The sequence below is a fragment of the Hemitrygon akajei genome, chromosome 2 (genome assembly GCF_048418815.1).
Source record: "Hemitrygon akajei chromosome 2, sHemAka1.3, whole genome shotgun sequence".
Taxonomy (NCBI): Eukaryota; Metazoa; Chordata; class Chondrichthyes; order Myliobatiformes; family Dasyatidae; genus Hemitrygon; species Hemitrygon akajei.
The window spans coordinates 152763003-152790037 of NC_133125.1; the positions used below are offsets into that span (position 1 = coordinate 152763003).

General features: G+C 41.9%; 1 protein-coding gene across 1 annotated transcript in view; it reads right to left on the minus strand.

Moving 5' to 3' along the window:
- Nucleotides 1-5115: 5115 nt before the first annotated feature.
- The window catches only part of LOC140737810 (uncharacterized), a 28274-nt gene continuing 6354 nt past the window's right edge, over nt 5116-27035 (minus strand). The window contains exons 3-6 of the mRNA XM_073064477.1: nt 15348-15746; nt 11460-11561; nt 9841-9911; nt 5116-5221 (exon numbers count right to left, since the gene is read on the minus strand). Coding sequence (XP_072920578.1) covers nt 5192-5221; nt 9841-9911; nt 11460-11561; nt 15348-15746 — 602 coding nt within the window. The 3' untranslated portion in view covers nt 5116-5191. The remainder of the gene's footprint in view (nt 5222-9840; nt 9912-11459; nt 11562-15347; nt 15747-27035) is intronic.

Genomic DNA, 27035 nt, shown 5'->3' on the forward strand with positions numbered 1-27035 from the left:
CTGATTCCTCTTATCACTGGATCAGGCGTGATGGATTCAAGTCTCAAATAGCTCAAGAAGTAAATACTTTTTCATGTCTTGATCAATTTAAAAATCAAACTGGTGGTGGGGAGACCATCTGTATTACATTTATCAAAGAAAATGCTTCGATAAGGAAATTGGTTTTTGTATACGCAATGAAAGAAAATTGGAACATGTGGTTTTGGAGACAGGTTAATCAAATACGTTTATTGTGGTACTTTTTTAGAAGTGAAGTTGAAAGTAAATATATAGACACCATAATGTCATAGATAAAAAAACACTGATGAAGATGATAATGGAAAATGTATTTTAAAAATATAACAAGTTAGATTGACCAAATCACCAAGTCCTTGTACTAAAGAAGTCAGTAGCAAAACAATCTAACAATAATTTTCCTGTGAAAATGGATTTTGAGAGCAATTAATGTGGCATCTCTGCTCAGGGGTAGAGAAAAGGATGAAGTGAGTATCAATGTATAGCAAGTTTAATGTATTGTTTGTTAATTTTATACAATGGCAGGTTAGGTGGGTTAATCACATACAATGATCAAAGGTTTGTTAAGTAAAATTCTTTTGACAAATGGATGGAAATAGGTAAGTGGCTGCTTTTGGATTTTGACCAGAAATCATCTCTTCACACCTCATTACAGGGATATGGATTTGAAAACTGAAGACTCATTCAAAACTTTCAGAGTGATGGGCCAACAATGGAATATAATTTTGTGATAGAATGGAGCAAAAAATGAGTGTTATTAACCCTCCTGTCTGATATATAGTGTCATTATATATTCTATGTATTGGTGCGTGGCCAAGTGGTTAAGGCATTGGTCTAGTGTTCTGAAGGTCACTAGTTCGAGCCTCGGCTAAGGCAGCGTGTTGTGTCCTTGAGCAAGGCACTTAACCACACCTTGCTCTGCGATGACACCAGTGCCCTTGCCCTTCCCTTGGACAACATCGGTGGTGTGGAGAAGGGAGATTTGCAGTGTGGGCAACTGCTGGTCTTTCATACAACCCTGCCCAGGCCTGCACCCTGGAAACATTCCAAGGTGCAAATCCATGGTCTCTCGAGACTAACGGATGCCAATTGTATATTCTAGAACAGAACATTATAGAAGAGCACATAACCGCTACTGATTTGCTTATATGCACTTTATTTTATCACTAATTTCTAAAGCTGAGAGTTTCTAAGGTGCTAATTTGATGTGCTGTCAGTGAACTTCTATGACTAGGAGCGATATTCAGTGAGGAACGTATGCTTGCATGAGATCCTAATCAGGCATAATCAGCTCTGATAGGAAGACCGCATTGTCTGGCTGCCACACATCAGCCTCATGAAACTCTCATATTAATGTGTCTATCATGGCAAGTGATTTCCAGGGACTAAGACAACATCTCAAGGACTTTCAAAGCCACATCCTCATCAATCTGTTGGAAACCCTCCCACATGATTACTCAACTTGGAGAAGTTTCATCCAGGCAATGTGTGCTGAAGCTCCCTTGAGTGATTGGAATGGATCTTACCTGACATCCTGAGGTTATGAGTTTAATGAGAGTATCAGATGAAGCAATGGTAACATAACACAGTACAATCCAGCCCATCTGACCCAATTGTTAGAATCATTTGGTCACCTGCAGGCCAGTGAGGCAGTCATGCTAAAAGTTGTGCCACTGTGCCCAAAGGGCTTTGCATGTTCTTCCTCTGATGTGACATTCCTCTTAATGCTCTGGTTTCCTCCCACATCCCAAAGACAGGCAAGATGGTGGGTCAATTGGCCACTGAAAATTACCCCTGGCGTGCAGCTAAGTGCAAAATCTGAGGGGAGTTGAAGAGAATGGTAAGAGAATAAAAAAAGAATTTAACAAATGATATTAATACTGGATGGGTGGGTGATAGCCAATACAGACTTGATGGGCTGAAGGGCCTGTTTCCTCTAACTCAACTTGAACGTCAATAACTCAAACCTGGCACAACACTCATAGGCTATAGGATGTAACTGATCTCACCCTCCCTGTGCATTTCAGCGACACAGACTACCCACAGCACGTAGCTCAACACACTGAAGAGGCACCATCAATGCCACGTCCACAAAGTCCTCAGGCAGAATAGAAGAGAAAATGACAGCGGCAGCAGCCAGAACAAAGGCTTTGGTTACATTCGACCAGGCACATTATTCAAGCAGAAATTTCATGGAATTTCATCATGGCAAGAGATTAGCTGGAGGAAAGGGGAAACTAAAGGTATCTTTGAAAAGCCATTTTTAAAACAAAAAAGCAACATCCTCACTTCACTGACCTGTGGGAATCTCTGGCTTGTGACTGCTTTAAATGGAGATCAAGCATCCTGGGTGGAAGTGAGACTCAAGAGACTGCAGAGGCTGGAACCTGGAGCAGTTCAGCAAGTCAGGTGGAATCATCTGGAGATCATACATTGGGCCTCAACCACCAAGTGAAGTGATATAGAACTGCAGTGGAAACAGGCCATACTGGACTGAGGAGGACTATCTGAGAATGAAGTGATAGGAAGAGGATAATTTGGAGGAGGAGGAGGAAGTAAAAGAAAAAGGACAGTGAGAAAATGAGGCTGGAGAAATAACAACGGGGGACAAGGAGATGGCAGATGAACTAAATGAGTATTTTGCATCAGTCTTCACTGTAGAAGACACTAGCAGTATGCCAGATGTTGAAGGGTGCAAGGGAAGGGAAGTAAGTGCAGTTACTATTACAAGGAAGAGGGTGCGCAAAAGGCTGAAAGACCTAAAGGTACATAAGTCACCCAAGCCAGATGCACTTACCCTAGGGTTCCAAAAGAGGTAGTGGTAGAGATTGTGGAGGCATTAATAATGGATCTTTCAAAAATCATTGGACAAAATCAGCATGGTTTTCTTAAGGGAAAGTCTTGCCTGATGAACCTGTTGGAATTCTTTGAGGAGATTTGAAGTAGGATAGATAAAGGGGATGCAGCAAATGTTGTATATTTGGACTTTGACAAGGTGCCACACATGAAGCTGCTTACCAAGTTAATAGCCCGTGGTATTACAGGAAAGTTACTAACATGATTAGAGGATTGACTGTTTGGTAGGAGGCAGCAAGTAGGAATAAAAGGATCTTTTTCTGGCTGGCTGCCAGTGACGAGTGAGTCCACAGGAGTTGGTGTTGGGAAAACTTCTTTGTATGCTATATATCAATGATTTAGATGATGGAATAAATGGCTTTGTTGCCAAGTTTGCAGATGATACAAAGATTGGTGGAGGGGCAGGTAGTGTTGAGAATACAGGTAGCCTGCAGAAGGACAGACAGACTAGGAGAATGGGCAAGAGTGGCAAATGAAATACATTGTCAGAAAATGCATGGTCATGCACTTTGGTAGTGGAAATAAATGTGCAGACTATTTTCTAAATGGGGAGAAACTCCAAAATTCTGAGATACAAAGGGACTTGGGAGTCCTTGTGCAGAACAACCTAAAGGTTAATTTGCATGTTGAGTTGGTGGTGAAGAAGGGAAATGCAACATTAGCATTAATTTCCAGAGGTCCAAAATACAAGAGCAGGGACGACACGCTGAGGATTTATAAGGCACTGCTGATGCCTCACCTTGAGTATTGTGAACAGTTTTGGGCTCCTCATCTAAGAAAAGATGTGCTGGCATTGGAGAGGGTTCAGAGGGGGTTCACAAGGATGATTCCGGGAGTGAATGGGTTATCATATAAGAAAAATTTGATATATCTGGGTCTGTATCGCTGGAATTCAGAAGGGTGAGGGGGGAATCTCATTGAAACCTTTTGAATGTTGAATGGCCTAGACAGAGTAGATGTGGAAAGGATGTTTCCCATGGTGGGGGAGTCTAGCACAAGAGGGCACAGCCTCAGGCTAGAGGGGCGTCCATTTAAAACAGAGATGCGGAGAAATTTATTTAGGGTGGTGAATTTGTGGAATTTATTGGCACAGGCAGCCATGGAGGCCAGGTCACTGGGTGTATTTAAGGCAGAGCTTGAGAGTTCTTGATTGGACACGGCATCAAAGGTACGGCAAGAAGGTCAGGGAGTGGGGCTGAGGAGGAAAAAAATAAGATCAACCATGACTGAATGGCAGAGCAGACTCGATGGGCTGAATGGCCTGCTTCTTTTCCTATATCTTATGGTCTTACGAGATTGAGGACTTAATAACCTCAGTGTCAATTACAATGATGATAACGAAAAGGGTGTTTAAGGTAGACTAAAGCTAACTCGGAAGTTCCTCTGACCTCCACACCAAAATTCCTCCATTCAAATCACTTACCTCCACATCACCAGATACCACCTCATACACTGATCTATCTGTAAAATCTGGGCAATACAAGTTAGTGGTCTAGGTTACTGTCAGGAAATTAACACACACAAAATGCTGGAGGAACTTAGGCCTGATAGATGTTTAATTTCATATAGTCTTTTTTTAAGTTTTGTCCAGTATGTCGGAATGTTCAAGTTTTCTTGGTGTTCTATAATAAATGATTTTCTGTCTATCTGTTTGTGTTGAATCCCTGTTTGAAAGGGGGGCCCTGGAACCTGAGAAGAGCTCCTAGGAGGGCCGTGGCCATAAAATGGTTGAGAATCACTGCTCTACACAATGTTCAGTCATCAAATACGTGCACAGCTGAAGGAGGAATATTTAGGATTTCATTTAAGGGTGCAAACACTATTCTGAATGAAGAGACTGTCCCAGCTCTCACAATTCATTCCCTGATGTGACCATTATAAAATGAACATCTCCTCATAGTAAGCTGTGCAACAAGAGGAAATAAAATAGATTTCCCTCTTGGCACCTTAAACTGATGCTATCTCTAAAGCTTTCAGTGAAAATAGAAAAAACTCAACACCAGTTTAATAACTCTGAACTGAAAATCATACTCGTCTTTAGAATTCCAAATAAGTAGTTTTGCTGAACACCATTTTGACCTTCTCTCTTTCACTAATATGTCACTAATAAGTCAGTATTATCTAACATTGGATCAGGAGATTCTGAGGTCAGCGTGTTCAATGAAGTTAATATACAGTATTTACCACCTATAATCTGTCATCAAAGTATTAAAGGTTTTATATTGGAATTGATTTATATATTTGGAATGGGTAATATAGTTCATTTCTGCATTGTGGCCATCTTGAGTATTCCTGTCAGCTCCTGCCGATTCCAATAAGTTCATTCAGTTGGATTGCTGGTTGACAAATCCTGAGAACAATTTAAAGAGATGAAAGCTTGTGTTAGGAAATAGCTGGCAAAAACAAAATAAATATATTGAACAATCTTGTCTGAGAAACAAGTATGTAAAACCAACAGGAGGAAATGCCAGACAATCTAAGTTAGTGATTTTTAGTTGTCTTTTATGAACTGTTTTGTAATTCCTTTTAATGAGTGAGATATTAGCTGAACATACTAGCAGTAGGCAGCTGTCGCTCCCAGGGGATCATGGGCACGTGCCACAGGTGGACTGCATCCTCTCCAGGGTGCAAGCCTAGGTGGGATGATTTGAAGAATTGGTTGTTGCTCATGCAGCAGGTTCCCCCTCACAACGTCACTGATGTAGTCCGAGGGAAGGGCAAGCGACTACACAGCTTGGCCCCAATGTTGTCGCAGAGGTTGCCAGAGTGAAGTTGTAAACATCAAACTGCCTTAGGGACTCTGGCCCCGAATTTCTTCCTCAGGGTTTACTCCCAGTCTTTCCCATGGGTGGGTATGGCTGCAAGGCAGCAGAGGTTTTAAATGAGAGTTTTCCTTCTCCCAGGTGGGCTGCCGTCCAAGGCTGACGAGCCCCACCTGCCTGAATAATCCAAAGGCTCTTCCTTTTTCTGAGCATTGCAACACACACACACACACACACACACACACACACACACACACACACACACACACACACACACGCACACACCTGCTTTATATCAGACCTATTTTTAAGGTTTGGTCCCTGTTATATTTGTGTTGTGTTTTTTTAATACAATGAACATAGTTGTGCTGTTTGGTTCACTTATTCAGGGATAGGACATGATTTGAGACATGTTGGCATTTTACAATGTTTAATGCAGTTGGATATAGTGTGGTGTAAAATCATGAGCTAGTTTTAATCTCTGTGGATCTAACCTGCCTGTAAAGTGACTATGATTTGTCCTTCCCTGAAGAACAGTTGGAAACCAAACATATGAACTCAGTTCATTACAATGCCAATACAACTATCTTCAGTAGTTTAAGATGGAGGGCTGTTTAAACAGGATGGTGCTATATTTGCATTCTGTGGTAGAGAACAGATGGGTCACTATTGTGGTCATCTCTAATTTTTCCACTCAATCATTTTTGTGGTTTAAGGTCATACTATCAGTAAACAGAAACCGGAAATAAAAGTTAAACTCTGCCACACCATTACTTCTGTGCTAACTGGAACATATGCTTAAGCACCACCTAACTAAAGGTGTAACCTTGCAGAGAGCTAAAAATAAATAAGATGGACAGAAGTTTCCTATAACCCTGTGTGGGGCAGCTCACGTCTTAATAACGTTGAAGTTTTTGAGAAGACAATGAAGATGATTGATGAAGGGAAGGCAGTGGATGTTGTCGACATGGAGTTTAGTAAGGCATTGAATAAAGTTGCTCAGGGTAGACTCATCCAGAAGATTAAAATGCAATCTGATTCACAGTCAGGTAGCAGTTTGGATTCAGAGTTGGTTTGCCCACAGAAGACAGAGGGTATTGGTCGATGGGTCTATTCTGATTGGAGTGATGACTGGTGTTCCACAGGGATTTGTACTGGGACCTCCGCTGTTTTTGATATACAGTGTATATATACATAAAACTGGATGGGTTAGTTGGACAATTGCCAAAGGGAGTCGTCAGAGTATACATCTGTCACAGATATGGTTGCAGAAATATTAGATGGGAGGTATTGTATTTTGGGAGAGGGGAGGTATCGAGTTAACAGGGTTATTAACAGAGAAGGATCCTGACATCCAAGTTCATAGCTTCCTGAAAGTGGCCAGACAAATTGATAGGGTGATAAAGGCAGCATATGGCATGCTTGCTTTCATTAATCAGTCATTGAGTTTGAAGATATGTTACAAATCTACAGCGCTCTAGTTAGGCCACTTCTGGAGCTTTGCACTCAATTCTAATTGCCCCATTATAGAAAGAAAGTGCTGGCTTTGGAGAGGGTAAAGAAGGGGCTTACCATGATGGACAAACAGGGCATATGTTATCAGGATAGGCTGGACAAACTTGAGCTGCTTTCTCTGGAGTGGCAGAGGTTGAGGGAACCTGATAACATTATGAGAGGCATAGATAATTGGTATCTTTTGCCAAGGGTAGAGAGCATGCATCTAAGGTGAGAGGGGGAATATTCAAAGGAGAAGTGCATGGCAGGTTTTATTTTACATGGAGAGTGATGGGTGCCTGAAATGAGATGGCAGGGGTTGAGGTGACGGCATTGACAAATGAGGCACTCAAGAGACTCTTAGATACTGTAGGTATGTGAATCTGCAGAGAATGGAGGGATATGGACCATGTGCAGGCAGCAGAATCATTGCAATTAGGCATCATTAGCACAATTAGTTTGGCACATCATGTTCCTGTGCTGTACTGCTCCATTTTCTGTGTTCTAACTAAATATTAGGAAATTGAAACCCTTATCTTAGGGACCCACCACACTCTCTGTACCATCACTATAAATTCCACCTTCTTCCTCTGACTGACTGAGCCTAAAGCTAATAATTTGCAGCCTTGGTATCCTACTTGATCTCTCGATAAGAGACCCTCGAACCCAGAAAAACTGCCTGATAATTATTTCTTAACTTCTTTCGTGCCCCATCCCAACTGGTCTAGAAACCCTTCTCCTGAGCTACCTCCAGAGTCCAACACTCTCCTGGTCAGCTTCTCTTGTTCTTCTGCTGTAAACTTGAAGTCATTCAAATATACATTGACTGCTTCCAAATTTGCATCTTTGCTCGAAGACCTGCATTGCTTCCCTGTGAGCAAAAGTTCTTATCCCCATTTTCAAAACATCCCTCTCTGTCATCTTCTCCAGCCTACAGGTCCTTCATTCCTGGCCTCATGCACATCTCTGATTTTAGTTTTGATGGTGTCTCACCTGATCATATGCTTTTAAATTCACTTCTAAATCCTGCCATTTCTACCAGCTTCTTTTAAAAGTTCTCTCTCATCTGTGCTAATACTTCATTACATGTCTCAGTGTCAAACTATGTTTGACTGCACATATACAGTATGAAAATAGATCAGTAGGTACTTTATTAGGCACAGGAGTGAAACCCACTGTGGTCTCTGCTGCTGTAGCCCACCGACTTCAAGGTGTGACATGTTGTGCATTCAGACATGCTCTTGTGCACACCATTATTCTAACACATGGTAATTTGAGTTACTGTTGCCTTCCTGTCAGCTTAAACAAGTCTGGCAATTCTCTTCTGACCTCCCTCACTCAGAAATAATTTTCCCCCACAGAGGTGCCACTTTCTGGATGTGTTTTGCTTTTTGCACTGTTGGATACGAGGGTTATGGTCAAACAAAACAATGGCAGGAGTCACTTAGCACTTTTAGTGCAAGAGTGTTTATTAGGTGTGTCAAAAATCAAACATAAAATTTAATGAAAATAGAGAAAACTGCCAATCTTTCCAAAGTTATATCTAACTGATATAGCTCCCTACTATTTTTGTTCACTCTGAACTCCTGGCAGCTCCAATCTCTCTCTCTCTCTCTCTCTCTCTCACTAAGAGCAATGAGCTTTGTTTATTATCATCTTTAATTACCCATAAAGTTAACTTAAGACTACACATGAATTAGAATTTGATGCACTACACAATGTAGTTATAATCCTGTTGCAAAATAAACAGAAGTATCTACCTTAAACACAGTATACAAACAACATACACATTTGCATTACTAGAGAAATAGAATATTCCACAGTGTATGGAGGGAAAGTCACCATAAAGCCAAGCTGAGTGCATCAGCCTGATTTGAAACCGAGGAAGGCACTGAAGACAGCACAATGACAAGGCAGTGTGTGTGTGTGTGTGTGTGTGTGTGTGTGTGTGTGTGTGTGTGTGTGTGTGTGTGTGTGTGTGTGTGTGTGTGTGTGTGTGTGTGTGTGTGTGTGTGTGTGTGTGTGTGTGTGTGTGTGTGTGTATAAATTCACATGCAAGGAGTGCATTTCCTGAGCGCTCTCCATTACACACACCATTCTCTGTAAATTCTAGAGACTGCTGTGCGTGAAAACCCCAGGAGATCAGCAGTTTCTTAGACACTGAAGCAACCCCTTCTGATGCCAACAATAGTTCCACAGGCAAAGTCATTTCTTCCCCATTCTGATGTTTGGTCTGAACAACGACTGAACCTCTTGACCATGTCTGCATGCTTTTACATATCAAGTTGCCTACACATGATTGGCTGATTAGATATCTGCATTAACGAGCAGGTGTACAGGTTTACCTAATAAAGTGAGCACCCAGTGCACTTTGTGATCTGAAAGGAGAGATATGGGGAAGTTACTAATTACACAGAGAGGTTAAATAATAACAAGTTATACTTAAGGTTAATAAATATAACCAAGGTTAAATAAATACAAATTGTATTTAATAAACTTACCCCAGATTCCCAATGAATTTAGCACAAACAATATTCACCTCAACTAGCAAAGTTATTTTCACATCTTCTTCACATATGCTTGTGTTGCCCAGTGAGGACATTATTCCCAAAGGAAGAGAGGAGTCTTTGAGTAGCATTGGTTCAACAGTGCTGAGAAAGCAGTTAGGGAATTGTTAATAGAGACCAAAGAGTAGGGAACTCAATCTCTTTACCTTTACACAAAGTTTCCCACTTTGATCTTGAGCATTTGGCTTTTCCGTCTGCGCTTGAGTTTGTTTACAACCTGAAAGGAAAAGCCTTTTTTTAAAATTATTTCTGGGTCATAATTCATTGTTATCTCCTTGAGCCTACAGCCATTGACAAGAAATGAAACCAGACAAAGCACATTAATACCGTTGGTGAGAGGGGAGAGCGGTGGCTAGCTGTCTTCTAACCTCCCACAATCTTTTCATCATCTACAAAGCATGGTCAGAAACATGATAGAATACACCCGTCCTGCACTGCTGAGTGTTTGCCAATAATACTTCAGGAGCAGCAGCCTGGACAAACCAGGCCAGTCAATTAGCATCCAGTCTATCACTCTAAACATTCATTCCCTCCAGCACTGGTGCACCGTGGCTGCAGTGTGCACGGCTTGCAAAAGTGAACTGTGCTACCTAATTTGGGCATTTCAAAACCAGTGGCAAGTCAGGCAAGGGTTCAATGCAAACACCTCCTCCAAGTTACATTTATCCCAACTTCGAACTTTTCCTAACTTCCCTAAGCAGAACACTTCCATCAGAAAGGGTCTCGGGCTGAAACGTCAACTGTACTTCTTCCTATAGATGCTGCCTGGCCTGCTGCGTTCCACCAGCATTTTGTGTGTGTTGCTTGAATTTCCAGCATCTGCAGATTTCCTCGTGTTTGCATCAGAAAGGTAAGTTAGGTTCAGGATGGTAGGGTAACACATTCTTCAGGAACAATTGGAGATGATATGGAAACACAGGTCCAGAAAAGTTTGTAAATTAATGAAGAGGATACACAGCCTTGATCGAAGTACCTTGCATGAAAACTATTACACCTTAAGAAAAATACTTAGAACTGCGTGCCACTGAAGTTCCAGATCTGATACTGCAGCTCTTTTTCACAGATCATTATCTGATCAAGTATCACAATTTTAACAACACCTCCGCGTCAAGCAGAGTATAAGGTAGAGTTTTTGCACTGATGGCAGTTATTGGTCACTTAAACTATGCGGTGAGACCTGGTGTTCAGCAGGGAAAAAAAACTCAGAAATGCAAGGCTTTTAAAATTCTTGAGCAATGATAAAAGGAAAACATCGGGATTGTGCAGAATTATTATTTCGTCTTTTATCTACATAGTTAATGCATAGCATTGATATTTGTGAAATACTTACTATCTTACACTTATCAGAGATTTTAATCTTACCTGAATGAGATTCAGGTAGTGTGAAGCAATGAGATTGGGCAGAATCCCAACTGTTCATCTTTGCTGATCTTATTCTCCTTTGAATTTAATGGAATAAGGTTTTGAGCAGCATGTGCAGTGGGCGTACTTTCCAATTCTGGGGATTCTCATTTGACCAGCTTGGTTAAAATCACACCACTGTTTCACCCAGTATGAGGAACAACTAAGACTGGGCAATGCTGAACCATGAACATGTCAGTTTCATGAGCACAGTTTGAACAAAGGAGTAAACCTTCACTTAGTTCCTGTGATCTAAAGCAGAGCATTTGCTTGAACATAGGCTGTCAGTGCTTTATTTGAAGGTAAAAGGGAACACAGGGCATCCTACAGAGTGTACCCGAGACTGTACCCGAGACCTGCTTACCTCCATGGGATTTCACGATCCAATAGAGGAAGATAACAAAAACAACAAGTCCAATGTATCGAAGGTGAATTCCAATTCCCAGCGATGGCTCATTGTCTGTGTCTGTTCAAGACATGAAGAGAGAAATAGCGGATACTAATGATCATTTCAGTACATCCATCCCAGAAGCGTCAGTGTAGATAAATTTTCGATGCATTAATAATGGAATTAATGTCTTCCCATTGATTAATATACCAGAAAACGATAAGACCATAAGACATAGGAGCAGAGGTTGCTCTGCTATTCAATCCTGACTGATTTATTTTTCCAGTCAACTTCATCCAGGTAACATTTGATGGCATTACTGATCAAGAATCTATCAAGCTGTGCTTTAACCGTACCAATGACTTGGCATCCAAAGCCATCTTTAGCAATGAATTCCACAGATTCACCACCCTCTGGCGAAAGAAGTTTCTCATCTGGTTCCAAAGGGACATCCTCCTATTCTGGGGCAGAGATCTCTGGCCCTATCCTCTCCCACTATTGGAGACATTCATTCTGTGTCCACTCCATCAAAGCCTTTCAATATTCGGTAAGCTTCAATGAGATTTGCCCTCGTTCTTCTAACCTCCAGTGAGTACAGGGCCAAAGCCATCAAAGGCTCCTCATACATTAAACCTTTCATTCATGAGCTTATTCTCATAAACCTACTCCTCAGCCTCTCTGATGAGAGCACATCCTTTCTTCAATATGGAACCCAAAACAGATGACAATCCTCCATATCTAGTCTGACCTATGCCTCATAAAGCCTCAACATTTAATCTCTGCTTTCATATTCTAGTTCTCTTGAAATGAATGCTAACATTGCATTTGCCTTCCTTACTACCAATTCAACCTACAAGTTAACCTACACTAGGATCCTCAAGTTCCTTTGAACCTCTGATTTCTGAATTTGCCCCATTTAGAAAATAGTCTACACCTTTTTTTCTTCTACCAAAGTGCATGACCATGCACTCCCTACACACTACTCAGTCTTCCAATTTTTGCTCATTCTCCTAATCTATCTAAATCTTTCTTCAGACTTCCTGCTTCCTCAACACTACCTGCCCTCTATCTATCTTTGTATCATCTGCAAACTTAGTCACAAAGCCAAATTCCACCTTCTAGTTCATTAACTTATAACATAAAAAGTAGCAGACCTCTGTGGTTATCACTGGTCACCAGCAGCTAACCAGAAATGGCCCCCCTTTTCCCCACTCTTTGCCTTCTGCCAGTCAGCCAATCTTCTGTCTATGCTAGTATGTTTCCTGTAATACCATGGGCTCTTATCTTGTTTGGCAGCCTCAAAGGCCTCTGAAAATCTAAATAAATAAAATCCTATGACTCGTCTGTGCCGCCTCTTATTTCCTCAAAGAATTAAAAAAAAACTCAGACAAGGAAACCACTGTCAGTTGAGGAAACCATGCTGACATTGGTTTGTTAGTAGAACTTTTGCTAAGTTGCTTCCGAATCTGTAGATACTTCAAAAGACAGAAGGCTTTACTCTATAATATTATGAAGTTTTATTAAAAGTAAAATGAATAAAAGAGAACCTATCACTGTTTTTCAATCTTGATCTCAATCTTCACTCAAAGGGTGTTTTGCAGGGTGCAAAGACAAAGGTTTGCAACATTCCTGGCTTGAAGATTAGGAGGTGAAAGGCAAAGCAAATGGCCAGCCTTGCAGTTATTTGTGGCAATTAATTTTACACTGTTCAAGTTTTTCCTCACATGCTTTTCATTTTTAAAATTACTTACACGAGGTTTATTATGTTAAAGGTGTTTCAAAGATTCAATAAAAAGCCTTCTAGTTTTGACCCGAGATGAAGCTGTTTGTCAACAGCCGAGGATATACACTGCGACTCAGTGGAAGGCCTGTAGGTCCTATACTATCTGAATCCTGAGTGCAGCGGGCCAGAGAGAGTCAGAGGGCCAGTGAGTGCAGATGGGTGACCGTGTGTGGGGAGGTCAGATGCTGGCCCAGACCCAGTGAGATCAATCCCATTAGTGAAGGTGGAGAGATTTGCCAGAATAGTTCCCAAATAGATAAAGCACTGTAACAAGGCCTTTGGCTGTCCATGAGACACATCACTTTGCACATATGAATCCTGTCCTAACACATTTCATTCTACACACCTTCTCATCAACTATCCCCAGATGAGGGAATTCTGTCAACTGAATGTGGCAGAAGGGCAAGAATGGGCAAGGAGGGCGGAAAGGACCGAGGACACTCGGGAGTGTAGAAGAGGGTTGAAGGAGGGAGGGGGAGGGTGAGGAAGGAAAACAAAAAAGGGTGTCATGGTGGGGATGGTGATGGCGGAGTTCATTGAGAAAGTGGGATGTCAATATGTGGTGTAAATAACAGGGAAAAAAACAAACTGCTGGAGAATCTCATCAGATCAAGCAACATCTATGGACATCACCTCTAATTTTACAACTTACAATTCCCTGGCCTTCATGTTCAGTGTTGCAGCAAGCTCAGTGGCAGCTCTCACCCTGTGATATGGCTCTCATGTGGACCTCTTTAATGAGAAAGATGAACTCTTGGTCTCTCAGTTCACCTCACGATGGCCCTTGAACGTTATCTGTCAACTTGCACTGCATTTTCCTTGTGACAGTAAAACTATAATCTATACTCTGTATTTTTGTTTTCTTTATACTACCCCAATGTTGTGGTGAACTTAAGTCTGGGATGCACTCAGCGATTCAGGAACAACTTCATCTCCTCTGGCATCTGATTTCTAAATGGACATTGTGCCCATGAACACCCCCTCACTACTGTTTTATTTCTGGTTTTGCACTGCTATTCTTAATTTAACTATTATATATATACTGAAAACCCTTTATTTATTTTCTATATTTATCATGTATTGCATTGTACTGCTGCTGCCAAGTTAGCAAATTTCACGACATATGTTGGTGATATTATACCGGACTCTGATCTGGCTGGATGGAATGTAATCACCGTATCTCAGCACTACAATAGTGAACCAACGAACAATTACCCATCTTTGCACACCTCCTAGTTCCCCATCAGCAAGGGCTTGGGGCTCTCCACTTTTTTTTCTGGAACAAAGACCCAACCAGTTCCCCTCCTCCTGCTGTTTACATTCACCTCCCTGAGGACTATTTCTCCACATAAATAGGTCTAGTCCTTTTTCTCAGCAGATGTGGCTTGACCCACTGAGTTCCTCCAGCTGTTTTTCACCACAATCCAGCATCTGCAGATGTTTTTTGTCTCTGTACATTGGAGGAGCAGAATCCACAGGAGCATGAGTAAACAGGAGTGGGAGTAGGCCGTGTAGTCCTTCAAGTATATGATCATGACTGATCCACCCCAGGCCCCTTCTCCTCTGCGGCAGCTTCCCCTGACCCTCCCTTCAAAAATTTACCCACTTCACTTCAGGTTCTTCTATTGTGAGAACATTTTTATTTTGTGAGAGTCATTACCAGCTGATAAAAATCTAAATGTAAATAATGAAATTCCTCGCCATTTTTTTTACCTCTAACTTTCTGATGAAACTTTAAACGTTCACAGTTTTTCCTTTTCAAAGATGCTGCCTGAGTTAATGAATATTTCCGGCATTTTTAAATTAAACTAATTTATCTCTTAGGACGTTGAAGATCTGTATAAATCTAAACTGATGTCTGACATAAAGTATTTCAGCGAATGTAAAAACAAACCCAAACAATTTTTAAAGCAAGTCCTACAGGCAGGGAACTGTGTAAAAAAAAACAAATTTTCATGGTACGTTTGACTTTGACAATAATCTTGAACTTGACACCTGCTAATCACTGTTGGCATCTACAATTTTACCTACCAAACAATACAATCTGAGTGAAGACATTCTGAATAATTTAAGAAACTTACCCGACTCCTTCTGAGAGTACCAACTCGTTCTATTGCTGGTGTCTGGCTGAACCATCAATTTCAGACTGCGACTTTCTGTTCCCGCTGAGTGGCTGATGGATAATTCATAAATCCCGCTGTCGCTGATCTGCAAATCTCTCAGCAGCAGGGATGCATTCTCCGGGAAAAGCACAGTTCGATGTTTATAGTGATCGTCAGTGAGCATGGTTTGGGCACATTCAGCAAAGTTGCCATTTCTGCTGGAGGGGCATCGATAATCTGCAATTCTCCTCCCGGCTTTGGTCCACGTGATCCGCAGATACCCGTGTGAGTCCGGGTCGGTGTAAGAAGTGGGTAGGAGCACAGCCTGTCCGACGGTTCCATTCATCTGGTCCTGATGCACAGTCAGTGTTACAGCATCTAACAGTGGAGATGGTAATTGTTTCACGATATGGCAACACTATCGCAATAAAGCATTATGGTTGTAAATACACAGTAGGTCAGGCCGAACCTATGACAAATTTCTAGAATCTCCAATTGTTCTTTCTCTGTGAATAATAGATCAATTGTTTAAACCCTGGAGCTAAATCAGGTGAAGAAAACATTCTCTGCGTTTCACATCTTTCCAAAAGAATAGGAGGGTGTGATTAGGTACACGGATCTAAACTGTCATAATATTCCCTATAACCTGTTTCTCCACTCATATATTTCACACTTCGCCCGCCAGCGCTGTTCTTCGATCTCCTAGGTTTCATGAAAGAACTTTCTGCTTTCTGGGTCTAAACTGTTCTTCAACATAAATTAAAATCTGTGAGATTATTGATGTTACACTGATATTAGTAAAATGACCAGCACAGTGATTGTATCGCAGATTTATAAAGTATAACCAATGTCACTCTTATGTATTTGACTCACAGGGCCAAGTACAGACGGTATAAGCGGCTACAATCCGGCTCGAGAGTAATCTTGAGTAGTTTAATTCAGTGAATTTGATTCTGTTTGGAATGCAAGAGCGCAGGAGGGTGAAAATCAGCCCATCCTGCTGGTGCTAGTTCTTTTCTAAATCTTTCTGGTTAGGGTTACTGGTCCCTTTCCCCAACAACCCGGTAAAAATACTGTTTTCTCACACTCTGATATCTAAACACTGTATCTGAGGGAGCTGCAGATTTATTTCACTGAACTAACAATGCACATTCCCTGATATTCATTTATTTATTTTAGAGAAACAGTGCGGAAATGGCTTTTCCAGCCCTTGAAGCCACACTGCTCAGCAACACCTGACAACCCCGATTAACCCTAACCTTACTAGGGAAGAATTTATAATGCCCAATTAACCCACTACCCGGTACATCTTTTGGACTGTGGGAGGAAAATGGAGAACCCGGAGTAAACATAGAAAACCTAAAGCACAATACAGGCCTTTTGGCCCATAATGCTGCACTGAACATGTACTTACTTTAGAAATAACCTAGGTTTACCCATAGCCCTCTATCTTTCTAAGCTCCATGTACCTATCCAGGAGTCTCTTAAAAGAACCTATCCTATCCACCTCCACCACCATTGCTGGCAGCCCATTCCATGCACCCGCCACTCTCTGTGTAAAAAACTTACCCCTGACATCTCCTCTGTACCTGCTTCCAAGCACCTTAAAACTGTGCCCTCTCGTGTTAGTCAATTCAGCCCTGGGAAAAATCCTCTGACTATCCACATGATCAATGCCTTTCATCATTTTATACACCTCTGTCAGGTCACCTCTCATCCTCTGTCACTCCAAGGAGAAAAGGCCGAGTTCACTCAACCTATTCTCATAAGGCATGCTCCCCAATCCAGGCAACATCCTTGTAAATCTCCTCTGCACCCTTTCTATGGTTTCCACATCCTTCCTGTAGTGAGGTGACCAGAACTGAGCACAGTACTCCAAGTGAGGTCTGACCAGGCCCCTATATTGCTGCAACATTACCTCTCGGTTCTTTAACTCAACCCCATGATTGATGAAGGCCAATGCACCACATGCCTTCTTAACCACAGAGTCAACCTGTGTAGCAGCTTTGAATGTCCTATGGACTCTGACCTCAAAATCCCTCTGATCTTCCACACTGCCAAGAGTCTTAACATTAATACTATATTCTACCATCATATTTGACCTACAAAAATGAACCACCTAACACTTATCTGGGTTGAACTCCATCTTGCCACTTCTCAGCCAAGTTTTGCATCTTATCAATGTCCCACTGTAACCTCTGACAGCCCTCCACACTATCCACAACACCCCCAACCTTTGTGTCATCAGCAAATTTACTAACCTATCTCTCCACTTCCTCATTCAGGTCATTTATAAAAATCACAAAGAGAAGGGGTCCCAGAACAGATCTCTGAGGCACACCACTGATCTCTGACCTCCATGCAGAATATGACCCATCTACAACCATTCGTTGCCTTCTGTGTGGAAGCCAATTCTGGATCCACAAGACCCTACTTTACCTAGTAACTACAGACCCATTTCTATACTTCCATTCCTGTCAAAGGTTGTTGAAAAGGTTATTCTCAGTCAGTTGCTGCCCTACTTACACCAAAACAACATCTTGGAAAGATTTCGGTCAGGTTTTAAGGATTATCATAGCAGAGAGTCTGCCCTGCTGAAAGCGTACAGTGACCTGCTCCTCTCTATCGACTCAGGTGACTCTGCCATTCTAATTCTTCTTGACGTCAGTGCAGCGTTCGATACTGTGGATCATGCCATTTTAATAGAATTTCTCCAGTTTGGGACTGGTGTTGACGGCACTGCCTTGATCTGGTTCATATCCTATCTCAAAAATAGAAGCTTCTCTGTCAACATAGGCAAATTCTCTTCTGCCCCAGCTAGTCTCTCCTGCGGGGTCCCACAAGGTTCCATCCTAGGTCCCATTCTTTTCTCTACATATATGCTTCCCCTCAGCCAAATCATTAAAAAACACGACATTTCCTTCCATTGTTATGCTGACAACACACAGCTTTATCTCCCCTTGAAACCAAACGACCAGTCAAATCTAGCCTGCCTCATGAACTGACTTGAGGACATTGTTGGATGGCAATGTGTTGGATGGCACAAAACATCTTACAGCTGAATGAAGGCAAGTCTGAAGTTGTCCTATTTGACCGTCCTGACTCCATCAAAGTGATTACCAACAGTCTTGCTAACCTGCCCACCCTTGTCAAACCCCATGTTAAATCCCTTGGTATGATATTTGATTCCAGCTTTAAGTTTGACAAGTAAGTTAATGCAGTAATTAAAGCCAGTTTTTTCCAGCTTCATACCATTGCCAAAATCAAGCATTTTCTCTCTTTCAAAGATCTTGAGAAAGTCATCCACGCCCTTATATCCTCCCGCTTGGACTACTCCAACTCCCCATATACTGGGGTTAGTCAGTCGTCCCCGTCCCGTCTGCAACTGGTCCAGAACGCCGCAGCCAGGCTCCTGACAGGTACCGAAGAGGGACCATATTACTCCCATCCTGGCCTCCCTCCACTGGCTGCCAGTACGGTTCAGAATTGATTTTAAGATTCTCCTGTTTGTTTATAAAGCCCTAAATGGGCTGCCCCCCCCCCTTATACCGCAGATCTTCTAACCCCTTATTCTACTCCCAGGTCCCTCAGGTCAGCTGACTTGGGGATCCTGGCTGTCCTGTGATCTAAACTTAAGGGGTGACCGTGCCTTTGCTATTGTAGCCCCCAGACTGTGGAACAGCATTTCCCTCCCTATCAGATCTGCCCCCTCCATCAACTCTTTTAAATCCAGGCTCAAAACTTACTTTTGTCCACTAGCGTTTGAATCCTCCTGATGTGGCTGATTTTTGCCTTGTGCCTTGGCCCTTGTGTTGTTTCTTTTGTGCCTATAAGCTGTTTGCCTTGTTGGTTATGTCTGTGTTTCTTGTATTTGTGATCTTAGCTATCTGCTCTGATCTGTACAGCACTTTGGTCAACGTGGGTTGCTTTTAAATGTGCTATATAAATAAATTTGTCTTGACTTGACAATGTCCCCTTGGATCCCATGACTCCTTACTTTCTCAATAAGCCTTGGCATGGGGTACCTTATCAAAGGCCTTATCAAACCCACACATTCCACAGAGAGGATGTACAGATTCATTGCAGAGGACGTGGAAATTGAACTCTGAACTCCAACATCTCAAACACTAACTGCTGTGGCACTTAATTCAACTTGCAATTAAAAGTGTGTTTTAACATTCATTCAGAACAAGATTTCATTCTGAATACAGGTCAACGTACATTTTCAATTGTTAATCATGCAAACTCTCACTATTAATAGCAAAGAGATGTGAAAAAAAGATGTCAACATACACTCCCAAGTTCTCTTTAAACTGTATTTTGCAGTTGAAAGTGAGTTAAGTTTATAGAAGGATGTTCAGCCACTGTAAATATAGTAAGATCAACAGTATTGTTGATACAGTATTGATCAAATCTTGATCAAAGTACAGTATTGATCAAATCTTGTGTCGGGGACGTCAGTGAGATCTGGGCTGGGGGTCTACTCGGGTTTAACATATTGACGAGGGCCAAACCAATCCCAGCACCATTTTCTGCTTCCCTCAGGCAGGTGCTTAGAGAACAATGTAAACAATGTCTTCATGTATTTAATATGTCTGTGATGGGAGTGTGTAAAGATGGCGTTGCATTATTAGTGAGATTTTTTAAAAATCACATATGCACAGCAAACTCATGCAAAAAAAAAGTGGCAGTTGGTTAGAGGCACGTGCCGAGGTAGACCATCAGCGCTGCCCACCTCGCGTGGTCATCCTCACTCCTGCTATCCCGTACCTCACCACGGGCACACTCGGCCCAGTAACCCGTCCCGTTGGTGAGGCATCACCAGGCGGAAGGGAAGAATTCTCACCCACACTCAGGCAATCAGAATCCCTGCTGGCAGAAGGCACCACCGTTGAAATGAAATTGTTTCCCGAGTTAATCGCGACCACTGATGAACGAAGTAAGGTGAGATTAACATAGATGGTCAAAACCTGAAATAAAAATGCTGGAACTGTTCAGCTGTCCAAGCAACACCTGCAGGGAGAGAATGTTCTTTTAGTGAAGGCTACACCTTGCTTCTCTCTCCACAGAAGATTCAGCAGGATGAGGGGTTTGTCGTTTGAAGAGGTTGAGTACCTAGTGCCTCACTGAGAAAGCTAATTGAGACTTGTCATAGTTCAGAGTTTTTCAGCATGGAAGCAGCCCTTTGGCCCAATTCATCCATGGCGAACAGGATACCGACCTGAACGAGCTCTATTTGGCTCATATCTCTCAGCATTTCCTATGTTTGTACATGTCCAAGTATCCCTTAAACATTGTCATTGTACCTGTCTCTACCACTTCCACTGGCAGCTCATCTGTCATATCCACCACCATCTGTGGAATAAGTTGCCCCTCAGTTTAAAAGAGTCTCCTCTCACTTTAAACCTGAGTCCTCTCGTTTAACACTCGGAAAAGGACTGTGATCACCCATCATATCTATGCCTCTCATGATTTTATAGATCTCATTCGGGTCACTTGCTTAGCCTCTGACACATCAGGGAGAACAGTCACAGCCTATCCAGTCTCTTCTTACATTTCAACACTCCATTTCCAGTATAATATTCATGAATCTTTCCTGCACCATTTCCAACTTAATGACTTCCTTCCTGTAGCTGGGTGACCAGAAATACACACAGTTCTCTAGGTGGCCTCATCAGCACCCCAGCTCCCGTTATACAGTATCCTGACTGATGAAGGCCCGTGTGCCAAGCACTTTCTTCACCACCCTGTTTACTCGTGTCTCATTTTCGGGGATCTATGCATGTATCCCTTGGTCACTCTAGTACAACACTCTACAGGGTCCTGTCATTTACTGTGTAAAATCCTGCCCAGTTTAGCTCAAACAAGGGCAAAGTGTAGCAATTTGCTAAGTTAAGTTCCATTTGGTATTCCTTGGCCCATTTGTCAGTTGATACAGTGAAGAAAAGGCTTTTCCAGCCTTTTAGGTTAGAATCTACAATGTCCTCCTTTGCTGTCTACTATACCACTAACTTTGTTGTCAGTCACAAATTTATTAACCTTGGCTACTTCATTCTTGTCCAAATTGTTCATGTCAATGAGAAACAACAGCTGACCCAGCAAAGACCCCGAGACAGACTATTGGTCGGAGACCTTCAATCAGATTAACTGCACATCACTACCACTCTCTGACTCCTCCCATTTGGTCAGTTTGCAGAATCAAATCAAATTATCGTCACTGACATTAGAAATGAAACATAGTTGTGAATGCATCACGGGTAAAGCCCTCCCAACCGCTGAACACACCTACATGAAACACGGTCACAGGAAAGCAGCATCCATCATCAAAGGTCCTCACCAGCCAGGCCGTGCTCTTTCTCGCTGCTGCCATCAGGTAGAAGGTACCAAAGCCTCAGAACTCGCACCACCAGCTTCAAGAACAGTTACTACCCCTCAACCATCAGGCCGATGAACAAAAGAACTACACTCATCTGTTGAGATGATCCCACAACCAATGGTTTCACTTTAAGGACGCTTTATCTTCTTATTTCTGTTAAGGCATAGTAGTGTAGTGAGAACGGCTTCAGGGGCCATGTTTTGTATTGTGTGTGGATGTAGGAAGTCCAGGTCACATCCAGCCTCCCAGCTAAACACATCTGCACCAAGTGCATTGAGCTGCAGCTCCTGAGAAAACACATTGAAGTACCAGAGATGCAGGAGTCACCCTTAGATTGCAGGAGACAACCAAGCGACTGTCAGGAGAAGGAGGGGAAATGCACAGCCAGTGCAGAGTACACCTGTGGCCATTCCCTCAGTAATAATTATGCAACTTTAGATACTGTGAGCGTAATGTTCAAGGATACACATTGCATCAAAAGAACAGGCAGGAAGACAGAGGGGTGGCATTGCTCTGTTGGTAAAAAATGAAATCAAATCATTAGAAAGAGGCAACATTGGATCAGAAGCTAAGCAACTGCAAGAGAAAAAGGACCCTGACAGGAGTTTTATACTGACCCCAAACATTAGTAAGGATGTGGTCTACAAATGACAATGAGAGATTAAAAAAAGTATTATAAAAGGGCGCTGTTACAGTAGCCTTGGGTTAAATCAGGTTGGTGCTGAATCCCAAGAGAGGGATTTCTCGAATGTCTATAAGGTGGCTTTTTAGAGCAGCTCATGGTTGAGCCCACTAGGGGAATCAGCTATTCTGGATTGGGTGTTGTGTAATGATGAGAGATCTTTAAGGTAAAAGAATCCTTAGGGGAATGCGATCAAAATAAAATTGAATTCACTCTGAATTTTTTGAAAGAGAAGCTAACGTCAGATGTATCAGTACTACCGTGGAGTAAAGGGAATTACAGAGGCATGAGAGAGAAGTTGGCCAAAATTGATTGGAAAAGATGATGGCAGAGCAACAAAGGCTGGAATTTCTGCAAGCAATTTGGAAAGCACAGCATATATACATCTTAAAGAGGAAGAATTATTCTAAAGGAAAGATGTCACAACTGTGGCTAACAAGTGAAGTCAAAGCCAACATAAAAGCCAAAGAGACAGCATGTAACTGAGCAAAGAAGCTAGAGGATTGGGAAGCTTTTAAAAACCAACAGGATGCAACTGAAAAGTAATTAAGAAGATAAAGCTGGAATGTGAAAGTAAGCTAACCAATAATATTAACAGCGATAAAAAATGTTTCTTCAGATACATAAGTTGGAACAGCGAGTAGAGAGTGGATATCTATCATTGGAAGATTATGCTGGAGAGGTAGTAATGGGGGTCATCGAAATGGTAGACAAACTGAATGAGTATTTAGCATCAGTCTTCACTGAGGAAGACACTAGCAGTATGGTGGAAGTTCAAGGTGTCAGGAGTCATGAAATGCATGAAGTTACCATAACTAGAGAGAAGTTTCTTGGGAGACTGAAAGGTCGGAAGGTAGGGAAGTCAGCCAGATCAGATGGTGCACAACCCAGGATTCTGAAAGAGGTGGCAGAAGAGATTGTGGAGGTATTAGTAATGATCTTTCAAGAATCAATAGATTCTGGAATGGTTCTTGAAGACTGGAAAATTGCAAATGTCACTCCATCTTCAACAAGGGAGAGAAGCAGAAAAAAAGGAAATTACAGGCCGGTTAGGCTGACCTCAGTGATTGGGAAGATGTTGGAGTTGATTGTTAAGGATTGTTGGGGTACTTGCAGATAAAATAGACTGTAGTCAGCATGGCTTCTAAAGGGAAAATCTTGCCTGACAAATCTGTTGGAATTCTTTGAAGAAATAACAAGCAGGATAGACAAAGGAGAATTGGTTGATGTTGTGTATTTGGATTTTCAGATGGTCTTGACAAGATGCCACACATGAAGCTGCTTAACACACAATGAGCCCATGGTTTTACAGGAAAGATTGTAGCATTGATAAAGCAGTGACTGATTGGCAGGAGACTCAGTGTGGGCTGGCGGTGACTAGTGGTGTTCCTCAGGCATCTGTGCTGGGACCGATTCTTTTTATGTTATATGACAAATTTTTGAACGATGGAATTGCTGGCTTTGTTGCAAAGTTTGCATAAAATGTGAAGATAGGTGGAGGGGCAGGTAGTTTTGAGGAAGTAGAGAGGCTACAGAAGGAATTAGGCAGATTAGGTGAATGGCCAGATGCGAAGCAGTAGATGGAATACTGCATTGGAAAGTGTATGGTCATGCACTTTGGGAGAAGAAATGAAAGGGTTAACTATACAACATACAAAAAACTGAGGTGTAAGGGGACTTGGGAATACTTGTGCAGGAATCCCTGAAGGTTAGTTGCAGGGTGAGTCTGTGGTGAGGAAGGCAGATGTGATGTTAGCATTCAGTTCAAGAGGACTAGAATATAAAAGCAAGGTTGTAATGTTGAAACTTTATAAAGCACTGGTGAGGCCTCACTTGGAATATTGTGAGTAGTTTTGGACTCCTTCTCTTAGAAAGGATGTATTTAAAGTCGAGTGGGTTCAAAGTAGGTTCACAAAAATAATTCCAGGCTTGAATGGCCTGTCCTATGAAGTGTGTTGATGGCTCTGGACCTGTTTTCACTTGAATTCAGAAAAATGAGGTGTTACCTCATTGAAACCTATCAAATGATGAAAGGTCTTGATAGATTGGATGTGGAGAGGACGTTTCCAATGGTGGGAGAGTCAAAGACCAGAGGACACAGCCTCACAATAGAAGGATGTCCTTTTAAAATGGAGATGAGAAATTTATTTAGCCAAATAGTGGTGAATTTGTGGAATTCTTTGCCACTGGCAGCTGCGAAGGCGAAGTGTTTATGTATCTTTAAGGCAGAGGTTGATAGATTCTTGATTGGTCAGGGCATGAAGGGATACAGGGAGAAGTCAGGAGATTGGGGCTGAGAGGAAAATGGATCGGCCATGATGAAATGGTGGAACAGACTGAATGGTCCATGTGGCCTAATTCTTTTCCTATATCTTATGGTCTTATATTAGAACTTTAAGAATTGTCAGACAAGGATGAGAAATAAAGACGATATTTGGGAACAAGATTCTTCAGCTGTGGGCACCAAGCAGTATGGAGAGTTTGTGGGCTCACATTTGCTGTTCTTCACAACACAGGAACTATTCCAGACTCAGTTTAATGAAAGTAATAACCAATTCATCTGTGATGGCCAGTGCAATAACACAGAAACTCAAGAATGTTGATCACTGCTCCCTTCGGATGTATTGGCTTTTAGTCTCAATAACCTGTCTGCTACATTTTACTTAGTCATGGAATATCTTCTGTGGAGATCTACTGGCAGGGTGGCACAGTGGTGCAGCTCATAGAGCCTCTGTCTTACAGAGACAGGAATCCAAAGGGTTCAACTCTGACCTTGAGAGATTCTGCAGATGCCAGAAATCTTGAGGAGTACACAAAAATGCTGAAAGAACACAGCAGGTCAGATAATATCTGTTGAGGGCATTAAATAGTCAATATTTCAGTCCAAGAACCTTCATCTGGACTGAAAAGGAAGGGGGCAGTATCCAGTATCGTAAGGTGGGGGTGGAGAGGATGGACGGACTACAAGCTATAGTGATAAGTGAGACCAGGTGAGGGGAGAGGTAGGTGGGGGGGGGGGGGGTGAAAAATGATGCAAGAATAGCCCATCAATGTTGATGAGTGTAACTATTAACTAGATGCTCACACATAAATGCCTGAATGCAATAATAGGTCAAAGGTTGGCAATGTCGGGATTGTCATTGAAAATGCTCGACTTGCCTGGATGAATGCAGTTTTGATTACTATCAAGAAGATTGACACCTTCTAGTAAAAAGATACTTGTTTGATTGGTACCTCATCTACTATCAGAAACATTCCTTCTGTCTTCCCCAGCTCACAGTAGCTGCACAAGGTACCACCCAAAAATATAATACATTACTTGACCAGGAGAGTCTGACCTCAACCTGCAACTTGTGCAGTGAAGAAAGACAAGGGGAGCGGATGTAGGAAACCACTGTCATATACAGGCTTCCTTCATTGTCGCTGATGTAAGCCCTTGAATGCCCTCCAATAGCACAGTTTGCACCTCAGTAGAAGGATTGCAATCAAGTAGATGGCTCACACAATTTCTTAAGGGCAACTCAGGGTAAACAATATGTCCATGTCCAGATCTGAAAAACAAACAAATAGAATTTTAAAACTGCCTAGGTGTAATGCTCAGTAGTATAAAAGAAATATGCACTGCTCAATCTGGGAAGTGATGAATATTTGGGGAAAAGAATTGTATTTATCAAGGCCACAATCCGTTATGATCCTTAGCCATATTTGGGAGTCAGTGATTTGATTCTGTTTTTGTTGATTTGTCTGCAGTGGACGCTGCAACTGCTCCTCAATGCCCGGGAAGGGAAGAAGTTCTCTGAAATATTTCCTGAGGGATTTGGTTTATGTTTTGCTAGAAGTTCACCAAAAGTGCTTAATTAAAGGCACCATCTGCCTGTGGCACTTCTGACACAACAAAACCTGTGCCACTTGTGAAATTTCAGCTACTTAACATGTTTTACTATTCAGAGAAGTAGTTGTATTAGTTCCTGTTTGTTTGTCTATAATGCAAAGTTCATACTGACCATACTGGTTGAGGAGGACAGGAAATCTGGTTACTCATGGCTTACACATCCTGAAGCTGCTCTATCCATTACATTAAACAGCTCTCTAGTTACCGTCAGACATAGAAATATTTCGTTTTCCATAACTATTCATGATCCTATAGTATTACGTGCTCCTGCAAAGTATGCTCCACATCATGCACTTATTTCCCTAGAGATAGAAGTAACAGAGGTTTCCTTGTTTGCTGAATTGGAAATACTCTGTCTTCATTAAACAATTTTCTTCAATGTACAGTATGTCCAGCACTCCTCCCTCTCTTCACCCTTTAATATTATCCTATATCAGAATACATGAATCCATTGTCACATTATTTTGTAATATGCTTGAAAATTTAGTCCTCCACCCCATGCCGAGCTTTCTCTCTTCCCAGTATTTTTAAATCACTTAGAGCCAGCTATTAAATTCTCAGTCCTGAAAATCTCCGATTCATGTTACATCTGTTCATGCATATGCTCTTCAGACTCATCTGAGTTTGCTTTGAATAATCCTCTCGAACTCTTCAATCTGTTACTATTTTCCCAATGGACAGCTGTTTTTGCATTTAATTAATATCTCACTCTGCTGT